General features: G+C 27.7%; 1 protein-coding gene across 1 annotated transcript in view; it reads left to right on the top strand.

Moving 5' to 3' along the window:
* LOC141536408 (pikachurin) overlaps nt 1-26,486 on the top strand; it is a 63,954-nt gene that overhangs the window by 9,613 nt on the left and 27,855 nt on the right. Inside the window, exons 3-5 of the mRNA XM_074256899.1 lie at nt 7,101-7,217; nt 16,841-17,082; nt 17,328-17,556. Coding sequence (XP_074113000.1) covers nt 7,101-7,217; nt 16,841-17,082; nt 17,328-17,556 — 588 coding nt within the window. The remainder of the gene's footprint in view (nt 1-7,100; nt 7,218-16,840; nt 17,083-17,327; nt 17,557-26,486) is intronic.

Genomic DNA, 26,486 nt, shown 5'->3' with positions numbered 1-26,486 from the left:
TTAAATTGAATAAATTATTCAGTTGATTTAATATTTGAAATATGAATCAGTCAATTAAGGTTTCCTTCAACGAAAATGTTTAATCAAGTAGACATTTACAAATGAACAGTTGCTTCGTTTAAGTCGAACATTTTCTTCTAAGTCACTCAATTCTGTCAAATTTGAATACTCAATAAAATTCGGTGTAAAATGTAAAGCTTGACTGACTGATGTAATTAGTTTTTAGATTTATTACTCTTTGTTTACTCTGATAAATAAACATGGAAATTTTTCGACATCGAGATGGTATAATTATATTATTTTCTTAATAATAATAATAATAATAATAATAATAATAATAATAATTTTTATAAAAATAAAATAAAAGACTCCAGGTCTTTTATTCTCTTGAATATTTTAATTCAGTGCATATTTAAGTACGAGTATTTTTAAGAGACATTTATAGAGATAGAATTACGAGTAAAATTCTGAAGACAAGATTAACAAATTTATTCTGACAAGTGATATTCGTAATTATTGATTAAATTAAAATTTTAATTAAATTTAAAGTTTATTTATGTGAAATTTTAAATTACGCGGTAAAATATTTTTTATCGAATTATTTTCGCAAAAGAGAAATTGGAAAAAAATGAAACCTTACCGAAATTGTAAAAGTTTTCGTTCTGGTGAGGGATAAAATTGCCTCGCTCTCTTCTCGGTCAATAAAACATTTTATTTGTCTCCCAATTGGTATTTCATTTTGTCGCAGATACTTACTGATTTTACGACATCTCGTTTTTCTGTCTAACCATATTTCGTCTTACCATTAAATTTTTATTCATTGATCCAAACATGCTTCTTACAATTATTTACTGCATAATTCCTCTTTTGTTGTCACTGCTATTCATCTCAGGGAGGGACTACGAGCAAATATAATAAATGCTTCTAACATTGAAGTCTTAAAAAACGAAATTTCTGATTCTCTATTTAACTTTTGAAGTTTTTTTTCTCATTTAAATCGTTGGAAATTTTTTTCTCTACTTATTATTACTCAAATCATACATATTAATAATTTTCTCTACATATATTGTCATTGTAATGAATAATAAAATTTTTTTTTAATTCATTAAATAGCAAGTTATATTTTAAGCATTAAAAATATTTATTTTCCTTAAAAAAAAATTTAATAATTTAATATTATTTAAAATTTAAACTTTATTTTGCATCAAAATAATCTCAAAAATAATTTTTAATAATTCTTTATCTAAAAATTCGTCCTATCACACTTAAAATTACCAAATTCAGTCTGAAAAAGTCCTATAAACACACTTAAAATTTTTTTTGATAAAAGTTAGTATTAAAAAATGCCGATAGGTGGCGCATGGCCGCTAAATCGTCTCGCTACAAGAAAGTTCAATTTTTTAATATTCATTTTAAAAATGAAATAATTTTTTTTCACACTTTTAAACGAAATTTCTATCATTTATTTTTAGTTTAATCAATTATTGTTTAATGAAATATAATAATTGACATTTAATTAATTATTGTTCTGTTTATCTCATATTACTATTTATTGTTTATTTTTTAATACTTCTAATTTGAATTTCTGGCCTTAAATAAATTATTTACCTTCTTGAGTTCCAAAAAAAAATTTTTTTTTTTAAATAAGTGACTTATTTCTCAAAAAATTTTCAACAAAATACAAGTATTTTTTGATAAAATGTTTCAATCCAGCTTAAAAAAATTTTAATAATAATTGTAAGCCCGTCATAAATGACTATCTAAATATTTTCTTAATTTGAATTTTTAATAAAAATGTATGAGCTTTTTATGTAAGTACTTTCCGTGATAAAAAAATCCTCCATAATAATCGTTTTTATCAGAGACAATTTTTACATGTACATCAAAAAAATTAATGAGCATAAATATATTATCATTTATAATTCATGATCTGAAATATATATAAAGCTTCAGATGTATAATAAAGAGCTTTTATTCGCAATCTTGACAAATGACATCGAAAAAGCTTAGAAAGCTCAGAAAGTCAGGGTCAGGGCTTCATTCATCGGAACCTTCTTTTTATTTATATCTTCGGGCTTTATAACTATCCGTCTTATTTAAAATTTAATGTATTATATTATACAAAATGTATAAGTTTGTATTTACAAAAGTCGGCACTGTACAACTACTACTACTACTAATACTGTGTAGTAAATTTTATTGAGTTGAAAATCCTGCCCTTTTATCACCCACTGGCCTCGAATATCGATTGAGATTTGTGGTAAAGTTTCTCACGTACAACCTGGCCTGTACCCTACGGCTGGCGCCTTAGGAACCAATATAGTATATTGCGCGACGAGTGCGGTAGGCTATTATATCGATTGTCCACGAGACTGAAATTGAGAACACGAAATGACAAAAAAAAAAAATTTTTAATGATTTAACAAAATAAAAATTGTCTTAATAATAATTCATTAATTATTTTTTTCTCAATTTAAATATATTGAAAGATTTATCAAAATTAAATTAAAAGCTATGAAAATTTTTTTTTAAATTGTTACAAAAAATAAAAATTTTGAACTCAAAAAATTTGAAAAATTGTATAAGTGCAATTTTTTAAAAATAATTTTTTGGTTCAAATTTCGTTAATAAAAAAAATTTTTTAATGCAAACACTAATTCATTAAAAAATAAATTTTTATTTAAAAAAATTTTTTTGCGAGATATTTGATTATAAAAAATCAAAGATAAAAATAAAATAAATTTTATAGAAGTAAAAAATTAATTGAGCATTGTAAACCGATAAATAATCGACTGTAAAAACTTTCAATTTTTACAATTCGAGCTTTTTATTGTTTTGTTTCATTGGCTTTAAACGACGCGTAGAACTTTAATGCTCGTAAACCAGAACTTTTCAGACGCCCGAATACGAAATTTTTTCCTATATCTAAAACATTTAACCGAGCGATAAAATTGCAGAACAACAAAAAGCTTCTAGCATTTTGGTGACATAGCCGATTAATTGTTTATAAAATCGTTTACCCCCTTCTCCCTGCTGGTTCTCGTAGGTGCAACAATTCGCGAGGCAAACAAAAGAGCGCAAACAATAAAATTTACTCGGCGATTAAACGTTAATATTTACTAATAAAAAAGTTTTGCTTTAAGTCTTAAGTTTTAACTCAACAAGTGTTATCAAGAGCTTTTTTAACTGGCGAGGTCTCGCAGCTGCAGCGGGTGCATACTTGGAAGTACTTTGACCACTGCCGCGCATTATACGCCACTGATGGTACAGCTATGTTTACTTTCCATACTTAGTGTTTACCTGGGGCCTCGGAACAAAAAACCAAAAATAATTATATTTACATTAAAGTGAACAGCACGTTAAAAAAAATACTGCTATAGAAATAAAATAATGAATAATTTATAAATTAATTGAATTTTAAATCCTCTATTTTTTCATTTTTTTTTCCCAACGTTTTTTACTGTTTTAAAATTAATACCACAATGGATTTTAATAATTATTTTTGTATGAGAAAATTTTTTTTTTCAAATTAATTTTTGATTTCATACAAATAAAATAATAATAATAACTGGCAATCTTACAGTTACGAAGTGACTGCCGTGACTTCTGAATTATCAATAAATAAAATTTATTAAATAATTACTTTTGTTAAATTGCACTGTAATTTTTTAAATATTGACATTTTTAAAGTTATAAGCTCATCCCGATGTTACACTCATCAAGAGCTTTCATTTGAGTACCTACATGCATTTTTGATATATTTTTCATATATATTTATATATATAATATATATAAATATATAAAATATATGAAAAATTGATGTGGGTACTCAAATGAAAGGTTTCGATGAATGTAATGTCGGGGTGAATTTATATTTTTAAAAATGTCAATAGCTCACAAGATAAAAGGTCATAATTATGTATCTAGGGATAGAAAATTTTTGAATGCAGCCTAAATACTTATCATAATAAAATGAGACTAATAAAAAACCGATTTTATCATATGACTACCCCTGTAGACAAAATTATTCTTATTCTCTTAATAATATAGATAATAATAATAATAAATTAATTAAAATCTACAAATTTTTCAACTGATGATAAATCAGTGATCAAAATATATTTGGTAAATTGATGTGTACATTATTTGAATAATTATTGTTAAAAGTGGAGAGCAAGTTGGATTATCAGTGCCCATATTGAGTATATACATTTATTATATACCTTCCAGTACATAATAATATGAAACTTTGATGTAGATGGCCGTATTGATTGACGCTGGAACCCAGAATTATGTGTGACTTTATGAGAGAAGAGTTGAATAGTCATCCGTACGATTCATTGATGAAACTCATGATCATGTCCCAGATAACATTCAATCGAGGAAGATAAAGCGCGAAAAGGGGGCGCGATTACACATAATGTCTTATATTACATATCCTCCGGCCAGACCTGTGCGAATATTACATCAAAGGCACGGTGTACTATTCAGCAATTCTAGACGCGTATACCACTCATTAACGTTTCTCTTTTATTTTAAAAACATGTCGCTGAATTTTTTTAATTTTTTTTTATCTCACGGTTTCAATCTGAAAGATTTATTTAGAGTCAAACGTGAATTTTAAGTCATTATTTAAAATAAATAAAGTAACTTTTAAGAACAAAATTAAATAAAATATTTTAACGCAGCAATAATATTATTTTATAAAGAATAATCATGTAAATTACAATTAAATTTTAAGTTAAAAAATTTTATGAAATTATGAAAGTTTAATTGATAAATTAAATTTCAAGTTTTAATTATTTGATTATAATTATGGAAAACCATCAGGATATTGGGTATTTTAATATAAATATCTTACTAATTTAGGTTAAATAGATGAGAAAATTCTATAATTGAATTTCCAATTTCCTGTTACAATTTTTCGTTTATTTTTATGTAATTTAAATAACTATGACATACATCTTTAAATAGTCATCACATTTTTTTCAATGTCATGCTTAAATAAACCCCGATACGATAGATAATTCAGAACTACACACTTTTTTTTTCAAAATTTTATTCCAACTTTTTTTTTCAAAATTTGAAAAAAAAATTTCAAGAAAACGGCTTTTTCTCGGAAAGTCCTTAATTTCCTAAAACTAAAAAATTTAATACATTTGTACGAACAAGTCTAAAAGTAGTACACATTTGTACTCATAAAGATTAATGAAAAATTTTGACTAGAAGTAAGTTGAAAGAAAAATAAGAGTTATTTTTATTCATCGTCATTTTGATTTCTCAGAAGCAAAAATATGAGATAAAAAGTGACAGGTTATATTTAAAAAGTAGAGTAATAATATATAAGGATGTAAATCCCGAGGAAATCCTAAGCGCTAGTCGACTCTGTGATTCACGGATTAACATTGGAGGCTTTCAAAACAAATACACGTTCCAGGCACTCTCAAAGCAGCTGCGCTGGAGAGGACTCGCTTCGACTCAATGGACAGTCGACTGGAGCGATTTAGGTGCTTTCCCTTGCTGAGATCCTTGTTTTATCCTTCGTATATACATAGGTAGATAGATATATATGTAAAGAGAAGTCGTATTTGAGGTTCTTATATTTCTGCGGGACTTGTCCCAGTCAGAGGGTTGCTATAGAAACCCACCCTGTTTCTTCCTCAGCGACTCTCAACTTCCTCAAGTCTAATAATTTCTCCCTGACAAATGTAGAAAATAATTAATAATAACAGTAACTATCATAATGTTACGAATAACTGTAATTGGGAAATAGAAAAAATTAGTTTTTCTTTTTCTTGCTGGCTAATGAGATTTTTTTTGTCACTGACCTATTTCGTTTAAAATTAATTTCGGATAGTTTTTTTTTTTTTTTTTTTTTTTTTTTTTTTTTTTTACCAAGAGTCAGTAAAAAATGTACAGTGTATTAATGGCAATAGGGATGGGAATGGGGCGATGAAAGGGAAAATAAAAAGTTGTCGAAGAGTAATCAGAGCGAATCGATTGATATTGAAGTCTTATGTTCATCAAACGAAAAGAATTCCTTTTTATTCTTTTTATGAAAAATAAAAAAATTAAATTAAATATGAAACATCGCGAATTGAAAGGAATCATTGTTATAAAATAATAATAATTGTTATTATTGTTAAATAATTAATTAATTTTTTATAAAACGGTGCTATATAGTTGAGTCTTAGCTTTCTAAATACGAGTTAGCGTAGCGCTTATGCGACACCTAGCGGAAATTTTATGGAATTAATTTTTTTGAAAAATCATCGATGTTTTTCATATATTTTTTTTGAAAAGTAAACTTGTAAAATTTGTCCAAATTGTGGTAATCAATTTATTTTTTTTTAATTGTTTATTTTTTTATGTAGTTTTAAAAAAAAATATTTCAAAATTTTCAAAAAAAAATTTCATTCAAAAAAATAAAAATTAAAATGGTGAACCCCACTTGCAAATAATTATTTATATTTTTTTGCGATTAATAATAATAATAATAAAATTTTTAGCGAGCTAAAAAAAACGATTATTATTTTTATAGGATTGAATAGTTTGTTTGACGTATTGTATTGTATATATTGTAAATTGTAGAAGGTAAAAAAAAATATTTTGTTGATCGAGGATTTTTTTTCCGAGTCGATTTATTTCTAAATGTCTCGCTGGAAATAGTAAAATTCAAATCACTGGAAATCTTTTCCGCTTGAGTATCACGACTATGGAATAATATGTATACATGTATATAAATGAATATGAACATATATATAAAACCAACTTGACAGATAGCACGACCGACATGACCACAATGTGAAATTGTATTGCGCGAATTAAAAATGTTGAATGTTACTAAAAATTTATCGTCTGAGCGTGCTTTTTTTCATTATTAAACACACACAATTAACACATTACAATCTAAATAGATGGTTAATTTTTTTAGCAACGTTAAATTAATTAAACACTGCTAGCAAATAATAGAATTCTTTATTTATTCAATTAGTCGCGCGCTTTGCGATTAATTAAGGATATGAAGCATGATAAATTAACGAGAGAAATATATAATGTATAAAAATGTTTAAAAAACAATTGTGGATGATTTATTGCAGGAAGATGCGGTCACAATTCACCCTGCGAGCAGCTGTGCTACGAACTTCACGATGGAATGTATGAGTGTGATTGCAGAGATGGATTTATCCTTCACAAAAATGGATACAGTTGCGCTAGTAAGTTATTGACTTTATTTTATTTAGTTTACTTTTATTTTATATAAAAATAAGTTAAAACTTTTGACAGAATATACAGTTAATATCGCTCAATTTTTATTCTTACTTTTTTTTTTATTGCAAGTGAGAAATTTTGAACTATTTCCCAGTTAATGAAATTTCTCAGGAAATATTTACTTTTTTAACTTTATTGAATTGAAAGCAAGGTTTATTGAAAATAAATTAATTATTCAATTATGGTTTCAAAAAATAACTCGTATGGTTTTTTTATTGAAAAAAAATTTATGAAATATTAAAAGTTTAAAATAAAAGAAATTTATTTCAATTCTTAAAAAAAAATTTTTTTTTAATTCTCATTTAAATTTTCATAAAAAAAAAAAAATTTCAAGACTCAAAAAATAAATTCTAAATTTCTTCAGTAAAATGAAAATTAAAATTTTATGATAAAAAAATTATTTATATAAAACAAATTTATTAATTAAAATCAGAGCAAAATAATCTAAAATAGTTTACAAATAAATAACTTTTGGACCTTCGGCTCTTGAGCAGTAACTCGAGAGCCAAGTATATTTATCCAATTATCCAACAACATTCGCAGTCCAGTGAGTCCCTGTGCGTCAATTTGAGAGTCGAATATGACTGTTAGCAAGCTCTGCCCTCCCAGAAAACTTTACAGACAAGTCCATTAAATTACACACGAAGCCGCGCTCGAAACTCCTCTCCTATCGAGTTTATCTCATTACATTAGCACAAGTATCCGCAAATTTGATCAAACGTCCGTATAACGGGTAAATAGAAATAAATTAATGGCTACTGAGAAAAATTAAAGTAATCGAGTGGTATTAAATTGCGCCGTAAGGTCTATCGGAGCACTTTCTATTTTTACAATCTTTTAGAGTTCGGGTGGAGTGTCAAGAGGAAAAATATGAGAAACACTTTTTAGACACATTCGATCTGGGCTCTACTGGGGGTTTCTCTATCTACACAACATATTGGATTTTTCGTTATTCTTTAGGTGTCGAGATAGTCGCTTATCACACACAGACACGTACACGTGCACTTATACACACCCTGATATCCCAGATAGTTCAAGTTCCGAGAGCAGACAAAATAAAAAAATTTATAACTCAAGTATCAACTGTATAAAACGAAATATATTTTTCCTAGTTCAATAATACGCTCTCTTATATATATATATATATATATATATATATATATATATATATATATATATATATATATATATATATATATATATATTATTATTATTATTATTATTATTATTATTATTATTATTATTATTATTATTATTATGTGTGGATGCGTGGGTGGACAAACGTATGGGTGCCAATGGCAATGGACGACAATTTTAACGTAATAGGGCATGAGAGTTTTCAGTCACGACAGATGGTCCTTTATCAATTGTCATGAATCTTCGTGCTTATACATATATGCATGCATATGTATTATATCTATCAAGTGACAAATGATATCGTAAAATCGTAATAGCCATCTCGAAACTGAGATCCCTATGCACGCTCGTCTAGTGTTCTGTGATCCTGATAACTCTCGTTGTAGATCTGTCATTTGTCATTTACTTATCGCTAATTGCTGATTACTGATCAAAAATCTCAGAAAATTTTCAATTTTCGCGGCAAAAAAATTTTAATTTAGAAATTTTTTTTTTTAACAAAAAAATAAAAAAATTGGTAATAATTTGCAAGTTCATTTTTTTGAAAAAAATTTTTTTTTTAATTTTGATATATATTTTTTTTAAATTACATAAAAAATGAACAATTAAAAAAAAAAATTTGAGTATCACAATTTTTACAGATTTTAGAAATTTTCTAAAAAATTTATAAATTTCATAGAAAATTGTGATAAACATTTTTTTTTTTTTTTAATTCATAATGACTAAAATCCTCTGAAAAAAAATTTTTGTAATACTTTCAACTCTATTGAATAAACATAATAAAAGTAGCAAACAATTGAAAATAAATTGCAGTAGAAAATAAAAAAATTACTGATACTTTCTTATAAAATTTCCATCCAACAATACAGGAAATTGAATTTCAATGATAAGGAAGTACAAATGATCTATTTCCTGGATTTTTCTTCTGGAACTTAATTCTGACATTTGCAGTATGAATAATAAGTGACGCGCTATATATGAATACAAATCCTTGAACAAAGAGTTTTGAGGGTACGTCAATACTCAATACCGCTTAACTCTTAATAGCTTTAATACAAAGCTTTCTGTTACAGATACTCTGCTCAATTTCTAGAATATATTTATAGCAAAATTATTTATAAATTCTTACATACTTCTATTATAGAATAATTTAGATCAGAGTATAATAAAATATTTGCAAAATCGACGAATTTAGATTCTAACCTTTTAATTTATAGACGTCCATTAAAAATCTGTTGGAAATAATGATCTAACTGCGAATCCAGTCTTTAAGAAACGATTTCGAAGATTTACAGCGCGATAGTTGAATTGGAAAAAACGTCTTAAGTGATAGTGATAAGGATAAGGACAAGTAATTTAAATTAGATAGTAGTTCTCGAATTAAGTATTTTTTTTTTTTTTTTAATGTAATTGCCTTAATTTAAAAAAAAATTTTTTTGTCAATTAAAAAATGTCAATAATTAAGAAATTACGTTGTATTTTGTCCAATAATGATATTTTGAACGATCTAAGCTCACCCTGGAGTTACACTTGTCGAGACCTATCATTTGAGTACGCACATGATTTTTTTCATATATTTTATATATATATATATATATGTATGATATTTCTCATATTTATGAAATATATAAAATATATAAAAAAAATCATGTGGGTATTCAAACGAAAGGTCTCGATAAGTGTAACTCTAAGACGAGCTTATATCGTTAAAAATGTCATCAGTAGACAGAATATAACGTCATAAATAAAAAAAAAATTAGATGAAAAATTTTTTTTCCTCAAAATTATTTTCTTGATTCAAAAAAATATTTTTTTTTTTTTAGTACGGCGATATTTAATTGATGATAAATAAAATCTCGAAGTTTTGTTACATATTAGCTATTAAAATAAGGCATAAAAAGATCTCTCTGGAGCAGTATACCATTAAAATAAGATCGTTCCTCCAGATAAGGAAGCTAATATAAATGTAACGATCTCCCTCCGTCCTAACGAGCTTTTCATTGTAATTTCTTGGAAAAATGTCACTCTATTACCGCTAATAATCATGAGTTATTACCCATTGTCGTCAACGAGTGCAAACAAAGTTAATTAATTAGCAAAAGGGAAGTATACGCGCCTTAGTGTCAACTAGATTAACTCCAATCCAGCTTATTCCCTTACATTTGTTACCTAATATGTACTACATATTCTGTTTACATTGATAGTGATGCATATAGTTACACAACATTTCGCCAACACATTTCAGCGGTTTCTCTAATTAAATACCGTTCGTTTATAAGCTCCCTCCTCCACTCTTATACGCTCATGTTTACGCTTTTCTCACTCCAATCAGAAATAAACTTTTTAATTGCATAAGGTACAAGTCACCCAAATATTTTATCCAGAGTTATTTCTCTACGGATAAAAACACTTGTCACTTTGACGGTCTACCGATAATTTGTATTCATATTCTAGCTTTTCACTCATTTATTCCCTTATGAATTTTTAAGTGATGGAATAGCGATAAATATTCTTTCGAGACTTTTTTTTTTTTTTTATTTTTAACTGCGAAATTTTTTTCTGCTCGGTGAATTTTTCAATTTTTACAGTGAGGCGATCTTTTATTTGTTCATTGTCAGTTATAATGTTCGTCATTATTTTTAATTATATTAATTTTTTAATTTAATATTTAAAGCTTCAAAATGTACTTTCGGTAATTATTTACAAGTTAAAAAAATAATTAAAAAAATTATAATAAATAAAAAGGAATCAATTGAATCAAGATTAAATAATAAAAAAAACCCATTTAACAAGCCAGATATGCTCGATAAAAATTTTTCCATACTCTCTTGATCCAGAAAGTAATTAAATATTAATTTTAACGTATTTAGTGATGAATAATTATCTAAATATAATATCAATTAACAAATCTCATAAATCCTTATATTACACAGCCGTAACAATCCAGTATATTGTAATGCTTGTAATCTACCAGCTTTAATTAAATCAGGTTCTAAATTAATTATTCCAGAGTATATCAATGACAATAAAAAATCATAATATTCCTCCATAAATTTTCTATCGTATAATAGATTTCACACCCTACTCGATATCATTAAATTAATTACTCCCATTGTTTCAACACAAAATTACTCTATTTTTGTTGCTAATAATAAACATACGCATCATATCATTTAAAATTTTATATTCAATTGATTAGTTATAAAATTTATGACATAATATTCAGTCGATAATAATTATTTTAGTAAATATATACTCGCAAGTGACAAGCAAAAATATTGAGACATAAATTTTAATAAAAATACTCTCTGTATAATTTATTCGATAACATAAATCAGTGAAAGTATTTATCACAAATTCCGAGTCATTTTGATTTAAAAGTCATAGAATCTCGATCGGGATGCTCTGGTGCTTAAAAATTGCCCTACTCTTTGTAGCTTCTCTTATTTCGCGCTGTAATTGGATTTTTGCTTCTCACTAGATTTACTCGAACTGGAGACTTTGACTAAAAATTTTAATGGAAATATCATATATATTTTTTTCAAGTGTGTTGAATTACTCTTATCTATTTTTGTCGTCTCCAATGCAATAAGCATTCACTTACATTCGCTAATTTTTTGATAATATCTTTTTTTTCGAGTCTTCTTATCTTTTGCTTTCGCTAAATCGATTTTTTTCTCCGTTTGAATATCTTTTCAGGTCAACTTTTATCTGGGTTTTTAATTATTTTTAGTTTAAAATTATTCTACCTTATCTCAGATGAAACTATTTACTGTTATCATTATTTACTTATTCCCAGCTGAATTTTAACAGTAAACTTGGAATAAAACTGGGAGATAAAAAAATATTTAATGACATCGGTTTCTTTCGCAAAATAATAAATTAAGAAATGACCTTGTATCTCGTGAAGTATTGAAATTTTTAAAGATATAAGCTCATCCCGATGTTACACTCATCAAGACCTTTCATTTAAGTACCCACATCAATTTTTCACATATTTATGTATATTATATATATGTATATATGAAAAATATGTCAAAAATGCAAGTGGGTACTCAAATGAAAGCTCTTGATGAGTGAAACATTGGGATGAGCTTATATTTTTAAAATCGTCAATAGTTAAAAAAATACAGTGCAATTTAACAAAAGTCATTATTTAATAAAGCAAAATTTTATTTATTTATAATTCACATAGTGACTGCAAGGTAGCTTTTTTAGGTTTATTTAAAAATTATAAAAAGTAAATTTTCAGTTTGTCAGACAAGAAAAAGTATTAAAAATAATAAATCCTTATAAAAAAGTAACTATAAATTTTGTTCATTAAATCCTTGTTTTTTACCGAATTTATTATATCACGCTTCTCTTTCAGGCAGGTTGTAATTTTTCCAACTTTTCTCACGTCGTAATTAAAGTTATAACAATAGAGAATTAAACAATAGCTGCAGATTGTAAATTACATTTAAGTGAGTGAGTTGGTTTTTTCGGTCCCTTACTCGTTTTTTAGAAATATTAATTATCTATTTGTGACGAGGGATTGTAAAGAAGGGATTATGTACGATAGTCAAAATATATAGATACTGATTTATTCAGAGGTAGTATCGTTCAGTTGTGGTTACTGGGTGCCATCGATTTGCCAAGAGTGACGCGAATTGAACCCCGCGTACACCCTCTCGAGTCACCTTCTGCAGTTACGTGTGCGTTCTTGCGCAACCGTAACATCCAATCTCTCGGTCTCTGTACCATCATTCTCTTCGTTTTGATCTATCTATATAGTCATCTTCACATCGCACTTTACTCTATATAACCACACATATGCGTGCGCAAATATCCCATGAATTGCTCTCTCTAATTTCCGCTTAACGGAAACTCATTGCTCATCGGGAAGATACTATTCATTTCTCCTGTTTAATTCGTTATTGTCGGCTTTCTAATCCAATATTAACTTAGCTAATTTATTTTGAAAATTAATTACATTTTTTTTGTCTCAATTTTATTTGATTCAAAAATTTATCAGATTAATTCAAGAGAATTTTAAAATTTTTTTAAATAATTTTTTTGCACAGAAAAAGGAATTATTTCGTTTGAAAAAAATTTTTTTTAACATTAAAAAACTTTATCATTTATTTATAATTTTTTTTTTAATTGTATTTTTCGGTAATTTATTTTTAAATTAATTAAAAAAAAATTTTTTTTAATATTTTTGCTAAAAACAATTTTTTTATGCAGAAAAATTAAATGAAAAAAAATTTTTTTAAGATTAAAAAGGTTTTTTATTCATTTGTAATTTTTTTTTTAATTGTATTTATTTTTAAATTAACTTAAAAGACATTTTTTTTAATAATTTTGCTAAAAATTATTTTTTGTGCAGAAAAATTAAATGAAAAAAAATTTTCTGATTAAGTCAAAGTTTCTTAAGCCAAGAAAATTTCTTCTTGCTCTGAAATAATTTTTGTCTTCCTTAAAATTTTTTTTGGAGCAAGAAATTTGTTTTTTTCTGTGAAGAAATAACTCAGATCAGAAGTAATTGTTGTCTGAGGCGAAGCCGAGGCAATAAACATGTGATCTGAGACTTTCTTATTTAATGAAAAATAAGTAAATTAATTTTTCGAAAGTATTAAACTTTTTGCGTGGATAAAAATGTTTATTTTTTAAGGTAAATTTTTCCATCAGCAAATTTGAATTAACCAACTTTAAAAATCCATTCAGCGATTTAAATAAATAAGTTAAAGATCTAAAAATTAATGACGGGCATACCGGAAATAAGAAATAAAATTTAGGGATGAAAAAGTAAGACTTATAAAGTTTAAGAGAGTAAAACTAAAGTTTCCGATATAAACTTCTGTATCACTGAGAGACAATGATGATATCTCTTGTATGTATATAAAATATATGTATAACTAAAGGGAGCATATATATTCATATATGTATATGATGTAAGGGAAATCGGTTGATACATAAATTTGAAACTTGGATGACTTTAGAAATTTGGAGACTTGATAGCTACCAAAAGTTTTCAGACAATCGAGTACTTGACAAATGTACTGATAGTTTGATACTTTCAAATATTGTTTCTATATAATTTACCGAGATATTTCTGTGTGCTCAAGTTAGAATGTATAAGTATACACTAAGTACCAGTAGTTAGACTTTATTGATGTGGATAATTCATAGCAAATATAATGAAATTGAAGTTTCTGTTAGATCACAGATTATAAATTATAAATATTCTGTTGTTATAGATTTTGTTGAAGTATAAATTATATATAGACATATATTTGTATATTCAATTTAGTGTTTTAATTACTCAATTCATCGACAAGTCCAATTAACAATCGTCAACACAACGTGATCACAAGTGTGTACATGTGATTGCGTTGCACACCTCTGGAATATAAAGTGCCCTGTTTTATAATATGTTTAATTTCATCTGTTGTCACTCTTTTATTAATTAACTATCAATTATTTTTAGTATTAAACGTCGTATCAGTAGATCAAATAATTTTTTTGATTTCAAAATTAATTTAATTATTATCTTGATTGTAATTTATTTTTTTAATAAAGTAAAAAATTTTTTTAGATTTTAAAATATATTATTATATTTAATTATTGGAAATTATTTGCAATAATTTTTTTTTTTAAGGAATTTCTTAAGCATCATTTTTTCGTATTTAAAAAATATTTTTTAATTACTAAGAAATAATGTTTAATTATTATTATTTTCTTATACAAAAATAAATACCGCTCGTTTATGTTATTTTTGATAAAAAATACTTGTTATATTTTCAATTAATGACTCGCAGCTTTTTAAAACAATTTTGAGAAAAGTAAAATTGATATTTAATTAAACGATCGCTTAAACGTCGGTCAGCATAGGGTTTGTTTGTAAAATATACAAATTTTAAATGCAAAAATTTCAAAAAAAATCTTTAAACATTTTGAACTTAATAAATAATTTTTGTATTAATAAGATTTTTTTTTCTTGCAAAAAATTTTTAATTAAGTTCAAAATTAATAATAATTATAACAATAACTTAAAAATTTAAAAAATAGGTAAATCCTTGAATAAACGCATTTAAATTATCGTCTGTTAGTCATTGATGTAAAGAAAAAGAGAATGAGAGGTTTTACGTCCCCTAAGTTAGCAGAACTAAATCCGGAGACAGGCTCATTAAATTCCGAGTGGCGAAAGATTCTCTCAGCGAACGATTTTCCGGCAAATTGCCCATTTTGCCTTTACTTCTACTCGCGACAAAGTAGTGTCTCTTACTGTTCTCTTGCTGGAAAGAAAGAATAAGAAAATAATTCGAGAGCGACGGAACGTTTGAAATAAGAAAAGTTAAGTTAATTTTGCTCATCTTTTAACTCGGAGAAAAATATCCATATATATATATATATATATATATATATATATATATATATATATATATATATATGTATTTTTTATTTAATTAATGGGAAAATTCAATCTTCTGTTTTTTCCAGAAACAAAAGCGTCGAGTCGTCTGATTGTTGTTACTTCCATTTTTTCCGGCCCCCTATCCTCGAGTAGTATATAGTCTAAGAGTTTTTACAGTATTTGTAAGGAAAGTGCACTTGTCTATTTTTCATTCACAACACAAAAGTGGTTTCGCGATACTACCCTAGCCTAGGAGAAGGTGAGAGCAAGGGTACGGTGATAAAAGATACCGTCTACGGTAGTTCTATTGTTCCATTGTTGCAATACGCGGTTGTGTCGTTCCAGAGTGAAATGCATCGGTACTGTTCTATCGTTTACGTTTTATCGGATAAACTTGTAGTCGCTAAGAGTACTGAGTGCTGAGTTAAGAGATTCGAAAACACTCTACGTCTATCCAAACACTCCACTGACCACGGTCCTTCTGTTTCTTAAAATTATTTTCCTCTGATGCAGTACACAAGATCGATTTCAAATTAAGCGACTTTATCGGTTAGGAAAAAACTCACCACAGAACCAAATGATCAATCTCACTGATTAAATCTCTCTCTCTCTCTCTCTCTCTCTCTCTCTCTCTCTTTCTCTATTTGGAGGGGAAATTGATGTAAGTAAATAAATAAATAATAAAGGGATACAATAATAAAGCAGAAAAAATATCGCCTGGTCATTTGAATAAATAGATTTTGAATTGAAATAAATAAAAACCCGGATTAAAATGGATTGAGGGGTCGATCCTGATGGTGGGACTTGATTAAATTATTTGAATAAAGAGGAAATAGACGAGGCTAGGGGTCGGCGCTCGAATTTATTTAGGAGCTTTTATGGGGAAAATTTGAATACAAGTTTTGTCGGATTTTTAATGAAAATTATTTTTTTTTTTTTTATTTATGGTCAGTTATAATTAAATTGTAAAAAAAATTATTTTGATTGAAATTGATAATTTTTTAATTAATTAATATATTGTTTTATTTATTCTAGAACTAAATTCAACATCACCCTCGACAGCTGATTTAGCGGACTCATTCGACGACAACAATGACAGCGATGAGGAATCAGAAATAACAATCGACGGTAAAGAAAACATTTACTACATGCCTGGGTCATTATTTACAATACGGCTGGACTCACTGCGAGAAAAATTAAATCTTACAGACATAAAAAGCCCCCAGGATTTGTCTAATGAAATTCCGAACGATCCCATCAGTTTTCCGACGTCAGAGGTAATTAATTTCCTTTGTTTATATTTCTTATTATTTTTTCCAATAACTTTTGAGAAATAGAAGTAAATTAAATGCCGTTCAGTTTTTCCATCTAATTCCCGCTAAAATGAAACGTCAAAGGAAATTAGGTGAAAATTCAGTGCAATATAAAAGTTATAAAGGAAGAAAATAAAATATTTCTGGACGGGGGGAAAAAAAAAAAGACAAAAAATTTTCTTTTAATCTAGAACATCGTTACGTTTCAGAGCCCAAACTTAGAGCAGAAACTTCCGGTAACAACGGAAAGCGTCATGACAACGGAGCCTGCTTGTTCGCTGGACTGCGGAGCTGCGGGAAATTGTTACATCGAGCAATTTCGCAGCGACGAGGAAAACGGAGATGTTACTCGTATTGACGACACAAGACCAAGGCGGAGTTCTTACAAACAACGTTGTCAGTGTCCACTCGGCAGAACCGGCGATCGATGTCAAAATGGTTTGTTGATATTTCATTTTTAGTCAATTTTGCCTTTTAGTTTATTTTTATTGCCAAAATATTCAATATTTTTCTATAAGAAAAATATTATTGTTATTAAATGATTGTGAAAAAACGTCTAGATATTAAAAAAATTACGATAAAAATTGATATTTTTATTTTTATTTCACTTTGGACTTGAATTTTTTTGAGCCTGAACTTTTTAAATGCGAGTTATTATAGCGCTTATGCGACACCTAGCGAAAATTCGACGCAACTAAATTAAAAAAAAATTTTTTTTATTATTATTATGTTTTTTTAAAGAGCATTTATTATTTTAAGCCAACTTATCCGATTCGATTTGAGGGTAGACTATTTAATTTTTATTTATTAATTATTTTCACCACAAAATTTTTTTCATAATAATTAAAAATTTTATTTTTGATTTTAAGACAAATTTTTATGAAAATTGTGTAAAAATGTAATTGTTTACTCAGTGAAACCAAAAGATCCAGCGGAAAAAAATTTCACTGAGTAAATAATTACATCTTTACACAATTATAATAAAAATATGTCTTAAAATTAAAAATAAAATTTTTAATTATTTTATATTCACCCGAGAATGGTATGAGTGCTCATACTGAAAAAATGTGGTGAGAATAATTAATAAATAAAAAATTGAATAGTCTACCATCAAATCGAATCGGATAAGTTGGCTTAAAATAATAATAATAAATACTCTTTAATGAGTAAAATCAGAGATCTCCGAATTATATGTTGAATTATTATTATTATTATTATTATTTTTTTTTTTTTTTTTTTTGAGAAGAGAAAATTTTTTTGTCTAGCTCTAGTTCTAGCTGCCAATACAAATGTCCATAATCGTGAGATGTTGATATTCCAAGGACGTATTATGCAGGATAGATGAGACACGTGTGTTGTTTAACATTACAGTGACACGTAATACTCGTAAAGGGCGTGTAGTGTGTGCGAATGTAGAGTGAAAAAGTCGATTTTTCCGTTCTAACTCTACTATTTTCCTTATTTTATTTTTTTTTTTCGCTTTTATTATATTTCCACGGAACCCTCGACTAGTATGGAGTTATAAGTCTTCCAAAAGAGCTGGCTCTCCGGTCGTGTTTATAGGTGACCCTGCGGTATTTTCCCACTGGTGATGTAATGTTATGAGAGAGCTCGAGTAGTAGACTTCAACCGAGAATACTACGTCTACTGTTTAGTTGTGTGTATAGTAGTTCTATAAAGATATTTTATGGCTTAAGAGGGTTTACTTCACGGATGGATTGCTTCGTAAACTTATGCCGCAAAAATATATTTTGATGAAATAAAATAATTTAATCAACAGTTTACAAAAATAATAATTAATTATATTTTTTTATCGAATCTATTTGTTATAAAAGCTCGACAAACAATAACAAGCAAGAAAAGAAAACATAATTATAATTAATTAATTAAACTGTCGAGATGTTTATGGTTTTAATTTATTTGAACAATGCGTATCTCCTAATCCCGAAAGTTCGTGTGAGCTTTTATCACTTGACCATGTGAAACTTCACACTTCGAACGAGAAAGTTGTTTGCTCGTTAGGCACGTGCGTGCCCCGAGGCAAACTTATGTCGTTATGAAACTAACTGAGAAAAATATCTAACGAAACTCGAAAAAAAAAAAAAACGACAAGACAAACTTGGAATTCCTAAAATTAAAACTTAAATTTAACCGAACAAAATTTTCCGTTAGATCCTCGGAATACAAATTAAATCACTAGACACAATAATGATTAGACAAAAAAAAAAAAAAAAAAAAATGAAATGGACTTAACGGGTAAATCCGACAAGCAAATGATGAGAAGAGTGGACAGAAACGAAAGGACTGGCGTATCAGTAACGTGAATCGTTTTCCAATAATTTGACATCTCTTTTTTTATATTTTTTATTTTTAATGTTTCCTTGTAGTGTCTCTCAAATCGATTTGATCCTCTCATTTATAGTCCTTATAGATTTTCTAGTGGGAAAATGAAAAGATCCTCGTTATCTATTCCTTTCTTTGAATTTTTTTACTCTACTTCTACTCTCTTCCTGCTCGGTACTTCGTTTTATTCCACTTTTTTAATACCCAATCGGATTTATTTGGCTTCTATAAATTCTCTACCAGCGTTTATTTTATTTTTAGTTTTTCCCAATCGAACACTGCAAAATCGTTAGTTTTTTTTTTACCGATTTTCATTTAATAATAATTATTATTATCGGGGTATTTAAATTATTATTGGACTTATTAATATTTATTTTAATTAATTTGTTGCCTTCGAGCATTCACTCGGATAATTACTGACGATATTAATTGTTATAATTTATATAATTTCACACGAATGAGGTGTAATTTTCAATGCTTACTGTATTTGATTCATTATCTTGTCAAGAATAATATATAAAAAAAAAAAATAAATTATTGTACTTACATACACGATGTACTCGTTCATTTTATCCAATATTTTTGTACTCTGCCGCGAGTCACGTAAGCCGTAAAATAAGTGAAGCATCTTTTCTTCCATTTTTTATTCCGTATGACCTGTAACAAATAACAATTTGCCTTTCTTATATCATGAACACTGAGGCAGCCAACACAAGGGTCCGTGTTCAATCCCAGTAAAGTGATATCCTCGCTGCTATGCACTACTTTCCTGACGAAGGGTTCTAGAGTGTCATATTTCGCAATAGTTTCAAAAGGGTCGATCTTCTTTGCTCCTCGCTCCTTTGTACCTCTATACCTGAGCCTTTCTTCGGGTATTAACTCGGATAATTGTTATAACGTAATTCAAAACAAGGTTGTAAAACTTTAATTGTCTTACTCTCGTTAAATGTTACTTATTTTCATGTCCCTAATGGAACCATTAATCCTTGTAAAGTTTTTCTAGATATTACATTTAATTTATGAAGAATTATTTTATTCTTAGTTTAATTCTTCAATAAAATTTATTGTTTCATAAAAAAAAAATAAATTAGAATGATTAAAAAAGATCCTACTAAAAAATTTGCTTGTTTAAAAATTAGCAAAAAAAATTCGAAAGAAAATAAATTTACTTGATTGAAATAAATTTGTTTTTCTATGTATAAATTATGTTGCTAGCAAACTTTATAAGTCTTCGGAACATATTTTAATTTTTTAAATTATATTTTAAAATTTTCAGAAGCATTGGCTTAAAATAAGTAGAAATGTTATTGAATATTTATTAATATAACCCATAAATTAATTTATAAATAATAAATTTGTAGCAAAAAAAGCTTGAATGGCTGGTTATTAAATATAATTAGATCGGAGTTTCAATGGGACATTTGAAGACAAATCGATTAAAATTAATTATTCATGTCCTCAGGTTCAATCCCGACGGACACTAGAATTTTAGTATAAATTAATAATCCAGATAATCGTTAGGTATTTTATTAATCGATATACTATTTCATTTCACTTTCCCTACCAGTGCTTTGTTTGAAATCACTAAATAAACTTGGTATAAAATAATGCATGCTTACAAATTTAAGTTGTGCTTCTGAGAGAAAGAATTCGACGAAAATAGAGTGATTTATCATTAAATTAGTTACTCATTTAAAAGATTACCGATATGACCTTATAAAAAAATTTTATGTATCCATAAATGGCTTTACATGGAAATTTTTCATTTTAGACCGTATTTGGCTTGTTATGTATCAATGTATGGCCATATCAGGTCTATTATGGTCATATATTTCCACGTATAATTTTTTTAGCCGAGTTAGTTGCAAAATTTTCCGACAGATGGCGTAATATCGCTAAATTTTCTCCCTAGAAGAGAGTTAAATTTGGAAATTTAAGTATAGGAATGAAAATCTTTTTTTTGACTGTTTTAAAAAGTTTATCTGAAATTAATTGTTAGTTTAATTAATTGGCGAATTAATTTTTGATTTTATAAGAATAAAAAAAATTAAATTAAATTCTTAAAAATTGGCAAATAATTTCAAAACAATTCTAAATAATTTCCTACATAAATTTTATTGAACCATTAAAATCTCCGAACTTCTCTTCTGTGTGTCCATTAAATAAAACCCAGCAAGAACAGAAAATGTTTTTGCAATTCTCCAGCGGGCAGACCAAATTTATTGGTAACGAAGATTGGGGTTTATTATTAATTCTGATCAGGAGTAACATTGAATCTTGGGTCTGTGGTGTAGTGCATTGCTAGAGAATACTAGTGTATGTATATTAGAGTCGTATAAGAACAATAGAGTGTAGGAAAAGCTTTGGAATCGCGTGACTGAAAATATAGTACCGGGAAGTCGGCTGCAAAAGTATTGACGAAGCAATTATCGTTTGGGTGTGTACAACGCTTTACGAGCAATGTCTTTGGGGAATAGCAAGCTCGTTTCTTGGCAACAACCCCCGACGCCCAATAATTATTCCTCGCCCTTTCCTTACGCTCCGCTGCGTGTTTTATGTGTCTTTAGGCTAAAAAAAAAAAAAAAAAAAAAAAAAAAATAAAAAGAAAATAAATAAAGTTAAACAAGTAAAGTCCATCCGTGTCTCCATATTTCTTCATGCATATTCTAAGTTTCTCCGCCAGTTATAATTACTGCTGATCAGTCAAAAGTCTTCTTCAAACCAAATAAAAAAAAATTTTTTTTTTATATTGAATAAAAAAAATATGTAGACAATTTTTTTTTATACTGAACGAAACTTTGGAATGTTTATTCTCCATCAAAGTTTATTTAGAATTTTTTTTTTAATCTTGACGAGGGAAGATTGAACGGTATATTGCATTGAGGTCGCTGACAGTAATTCGCGTGCACCTGTGGCACATTGACGAGAATGAGAAGGACTATAGTGTAGCCATCAGCTATGAGTACTAGCCTTACCCTGTTCGGCATGTGACTAGGTGACTCGACTACACGATCAGTAGCGTAGAGTAGGCAAATCGATACTCTTTTGTGAAGCTTCTGTTGGACCAGGCGGAAAATTCTATTGTGTGACACACAACTAGTGAAACAGCCAAAGAAGAGAGGAGATACAAAAGGTCCACTGCTACTCTGCTCGACTTGGTCATATCTCGCCGGATTAAATTCTATAAAAATATATATCAAAATATATATTTTTATCGTCAAAGGAAGACCGTATTTTCTGGCATATTTAATTCGGGAGATAAAAAGTTTCACTTTTTTTATTTCGGGGGATATAATAGTCAATGGTACATTGTAATGTACTTTATATACTTTTAGAGAAGATTGTTTTATTGAAACTATCAAAAGATTGTTTGAAGTGTCAAATGTTTTATGTAAAAAAATTTAGTTATTATTTTGTATAAAAATAAACTAATCGTAAAAAATTTTTATGTGCTCTATAAAAATTTGATGTACTCATATGTGTCTAATATGGTCATATATTTCCACGTACAATTTTTTATTTGAGGTAGTTTCAAAATTTTCCGACAGGTGGCGCATGATCGCTAAAATTTCTCGTAATAAGAGAGTTAATTTTTTTTTAAATAAAGTTTTAAAATAAAAACAATTTTTTTCACGCTTTTGAAAAGCTTGTCTCTCATTAATTTTTAATTTAATTAACTATTTAATTGATCTATAATAAATAAAATCTTATTTTTAAATTGATAAAAAAATAACTTGATTTATTAAAAAAATTATTGATTTAACTTGATTTAAAAATTTTTTTTCTTTGATCAAAGATAAAAATATTTCTCTTAATTATAATTATAGAGTTGTAAAGCCAAATCCATTGAGTTGGTAATTTAAAAATTTCTCCGAAGTGGATTTTTTACAGTAAAAAACGACACGAACATAATAAATAAAATAAATAAAAAGCAGGAGTAAAAAATTTTTAATAAAGAGCACGAGCAGTTAGGCAGTAAAACCCGGATAGGAGCAGTACATAATGATAAAAACCTTTTTTACGTTCGGTCACTAGATAGTCGCAATAGCAGCTATTAGCATACGAGTTATCGAACGACACGTTCTGAGAACTAGCGGTATAGTTCCGTCGCGGGTTGGAACGGGGAACTGGAACGAGGAACCTAGTAGCTGGTAGCTGGAAGTTGACGTATATAACCGACCGGTTTGTCATGCTAAAGTAGAGACTCAGAGACCTGGTAGTGATCCCTCTGGCTTTAGGTAATTTGCATAAAAGCTCGCGGGCTGCATGACGATCGATAGTTTAATGCGAGTGCAAGAAAGAGCTTTGTGAGAAGTCAATCAAAGGGATGTTTCGAGTAGCGATACTATACCGAACCTGGTCTTCCTCGAGCGTCAGTTTGTTAAGTACTGAAAACCTTTTGACTTTCTCCTTCCCCGCTCTCCCCTCTTAACAAACTCTCAGATATATTTCCCTGAATAATTCATCAAAACGTTTAACGTAATTTACGTCAATTAATTTATATTATTCATCAACAGTAATTAAGTATTATTTTTTTGCTACTGGGAATTTTTAAACCATTTTTTTAAATTCATCCACTTCATGGGTGTATTCATATCAAGAATTCAAGGATTCTTCATTCTTTTGCCTTCGAAATTTTATTTTGGGGTAATTTGTTGAGCAATTAAATTATTCTTGGAGTGGGTGGTTGGAAAACTCGGCTCTACTTGGCTGCTCTCGACAACCGGCAAATATTTAAGTTGAGGACCGAGATGGTAGATGGTAAATTTATGCGCTTGTTTTTAGGAAATTATATAGAATATTATTGTAAATTTTGATATTATTATTAATTAGTTTTTTTGATAATTCGTAAAAGTTCTGTAAAAAAAATTTCATTAATAAAATACTAAAAATTTTAAGTTTTCAATTTTAATGTATCCAAAAGAAGGTTTAAAAATTTTATTTTATTGATTAAATTTAAGAATATAAAAATTTTATTAAAATTACAATGAAATTTTATCATTGTATCAAAATTTTGTAAATTTACACAACTACAATTTTTTTTTATAAAATCGGGTTTTTTAAAAATACTGACTTATTTTAAATTGCACTGTACTTTCTTAACTATTGATATTTTTAAAAATATAAGTTCATCCTGATGTTACACTCATCAAGAGCTTTCATTTAAATACCCACATGCATTTTGATATATTTTTCATATATATTCATATATATAATATATATAAATATATAAAATATATGAAAAATTGATGTGGGTACTAGGGTGGGTCAAAAAAATCGAATAATTTATTTTTGACTTTATACTCTGAAAAATAGGTTCGTAGACACCTAAAAAGAATTCTCTCCAAGTATAAGCTCTTAATTATAACGGGAAGGTCCTCCGCTTTGCGGGTTTCTATTTTTTTCGAATAATCAGATAAAAAAATTTATATCTCGCTTCCAACTGCTTGGAAAAATATTCCGTGGCATAGATTTTGTGAGAAATTGAATGCTTTACAAAAAGGTCTCTTATGACTTTTTCAAAAACTCAACCGATTAAAAGATATTCATAGTTGAAGTTTGGCTATTTTAAGGAAAATATTCGTTTTTATTATGAATTTTATAAGTCGATGAAAAAAATTATTTCGGATTGCGGAACTCATGATTTTGTAGGAAATTTACTGCTCTACAAAAATGGTCTCTTATGATTTTTGATTAAGTGAAGCCGTTACGAGATATTCATCGTCAAACATTAACGAATATCAATATTTCCAGTTTTTGATCAATAATTCGATAAATTTTAATTTAAACTATGAGTTTCAGGAAAATTTACATAAATTTGAGTTTCGATCGATAAAGAAATGTTATAAACAATTTTTTTAATATTGTTTTCAGTCTTGAGCTTGTTTGATTGCATTAAAACAAGAAGAAATTAGAGCATTTTTTTCGACATATAGCCAATGATTAGTTTAATTTGAAGTGAATGACATATTTCTTTGTCAAATTTAATATGAAAAGTATTGAATCAAGTGAGAAACAACCAGTATTTAACTTTTTTATAGATAAATTTTTTATTGAATTATCAATTGCAATATAATTGTCTATATTTTTAACATAACAGTACGCTATTACTATAAATAATTTCTTTTATTACAATTTGGGAATGTTTTTTGATGTTCTTTGACAACTTGCAATAAGTACTGGAATTGTTCTTCATTTTTTGTCAAGCATTGATTATATTCACTGACTAATGCAACAGCTCGCTCTGCTGAATCATTGACAACTTTTAGTTGTTGAAAGTATTCTTTATTTTCGAGATAACTCTCATTAGTAGGCCATAATTCAACATCGACATCAAGAAAGTCATACGGTAGATCGAAGATTTTGAAAAGATTTAATGACTTTTTAGACACAAAGTCACTCAGAGTTCTCTGCGCCAATGAATTCAAATCTTTTTAGCAATTACAAATCTTTTAGCTTTAGAATCTGTACCTTCACGAGTATTAACAGCTTCAACAATACTTTTTTACTTCTAATGGAACGCCATCGTCAAACAGTGATAAAATGGCAAGTTCATCGCTCAAATACCATAAGTGCGAAATCATTTTTTCACACGTAGCTGAAGAAATCAAAGCATTGATATGTTTGTACTCCAATAAATTTTTCATAAACTGCAAGTCATGATAAGCAGCAGTTGTTGCAGAAGTTGATGAAAACCAAGCTTTTAAATACAATGTGACTATAAAAATACAGAAATGACGAAGACCATGCAATTCTTTCTGAGAGAGTTTGAATTCATCTCTGAATAGATACATTTTCAAACTATAAATGGCCTTAGCCATCCATCTAGCATGATGAACAGCACCAGGACGTTTGAAAGAAATCTTTTCTTGAGGCATTTCTCCAAGGAAAATCAATGATAATTCCAATAATTCTTTATCTAACTTATTATAACATTTCTTTATCGATCGAAACTCAAATTTATGTAAATTTTCCTGAAACTCATAGTTTAAATTAAAATTTATCGAATTATTGATCAAAAACTG

The sequence above is a fragment of the Cotesia typhae genome, unplaced genomic scaffold, assembly GCF_013202065.1.
Source record: "Cotesia typhae breed Kobodo isofemale line unplaced genomic scaffold, CoteBio_Ctyphae contig_123, whole genome shotgun sequence".
In the NCBI taxonomy this organism is placed as follows: Eukaryota; Metazoa; Arthropoda; class Insecta; order Hymenoptera; family Braconidae; genus Cotesia; species Cotesia typhae.
This window is presented reverse-complemented; position numbering and strand designations above follow the sequence as displayed.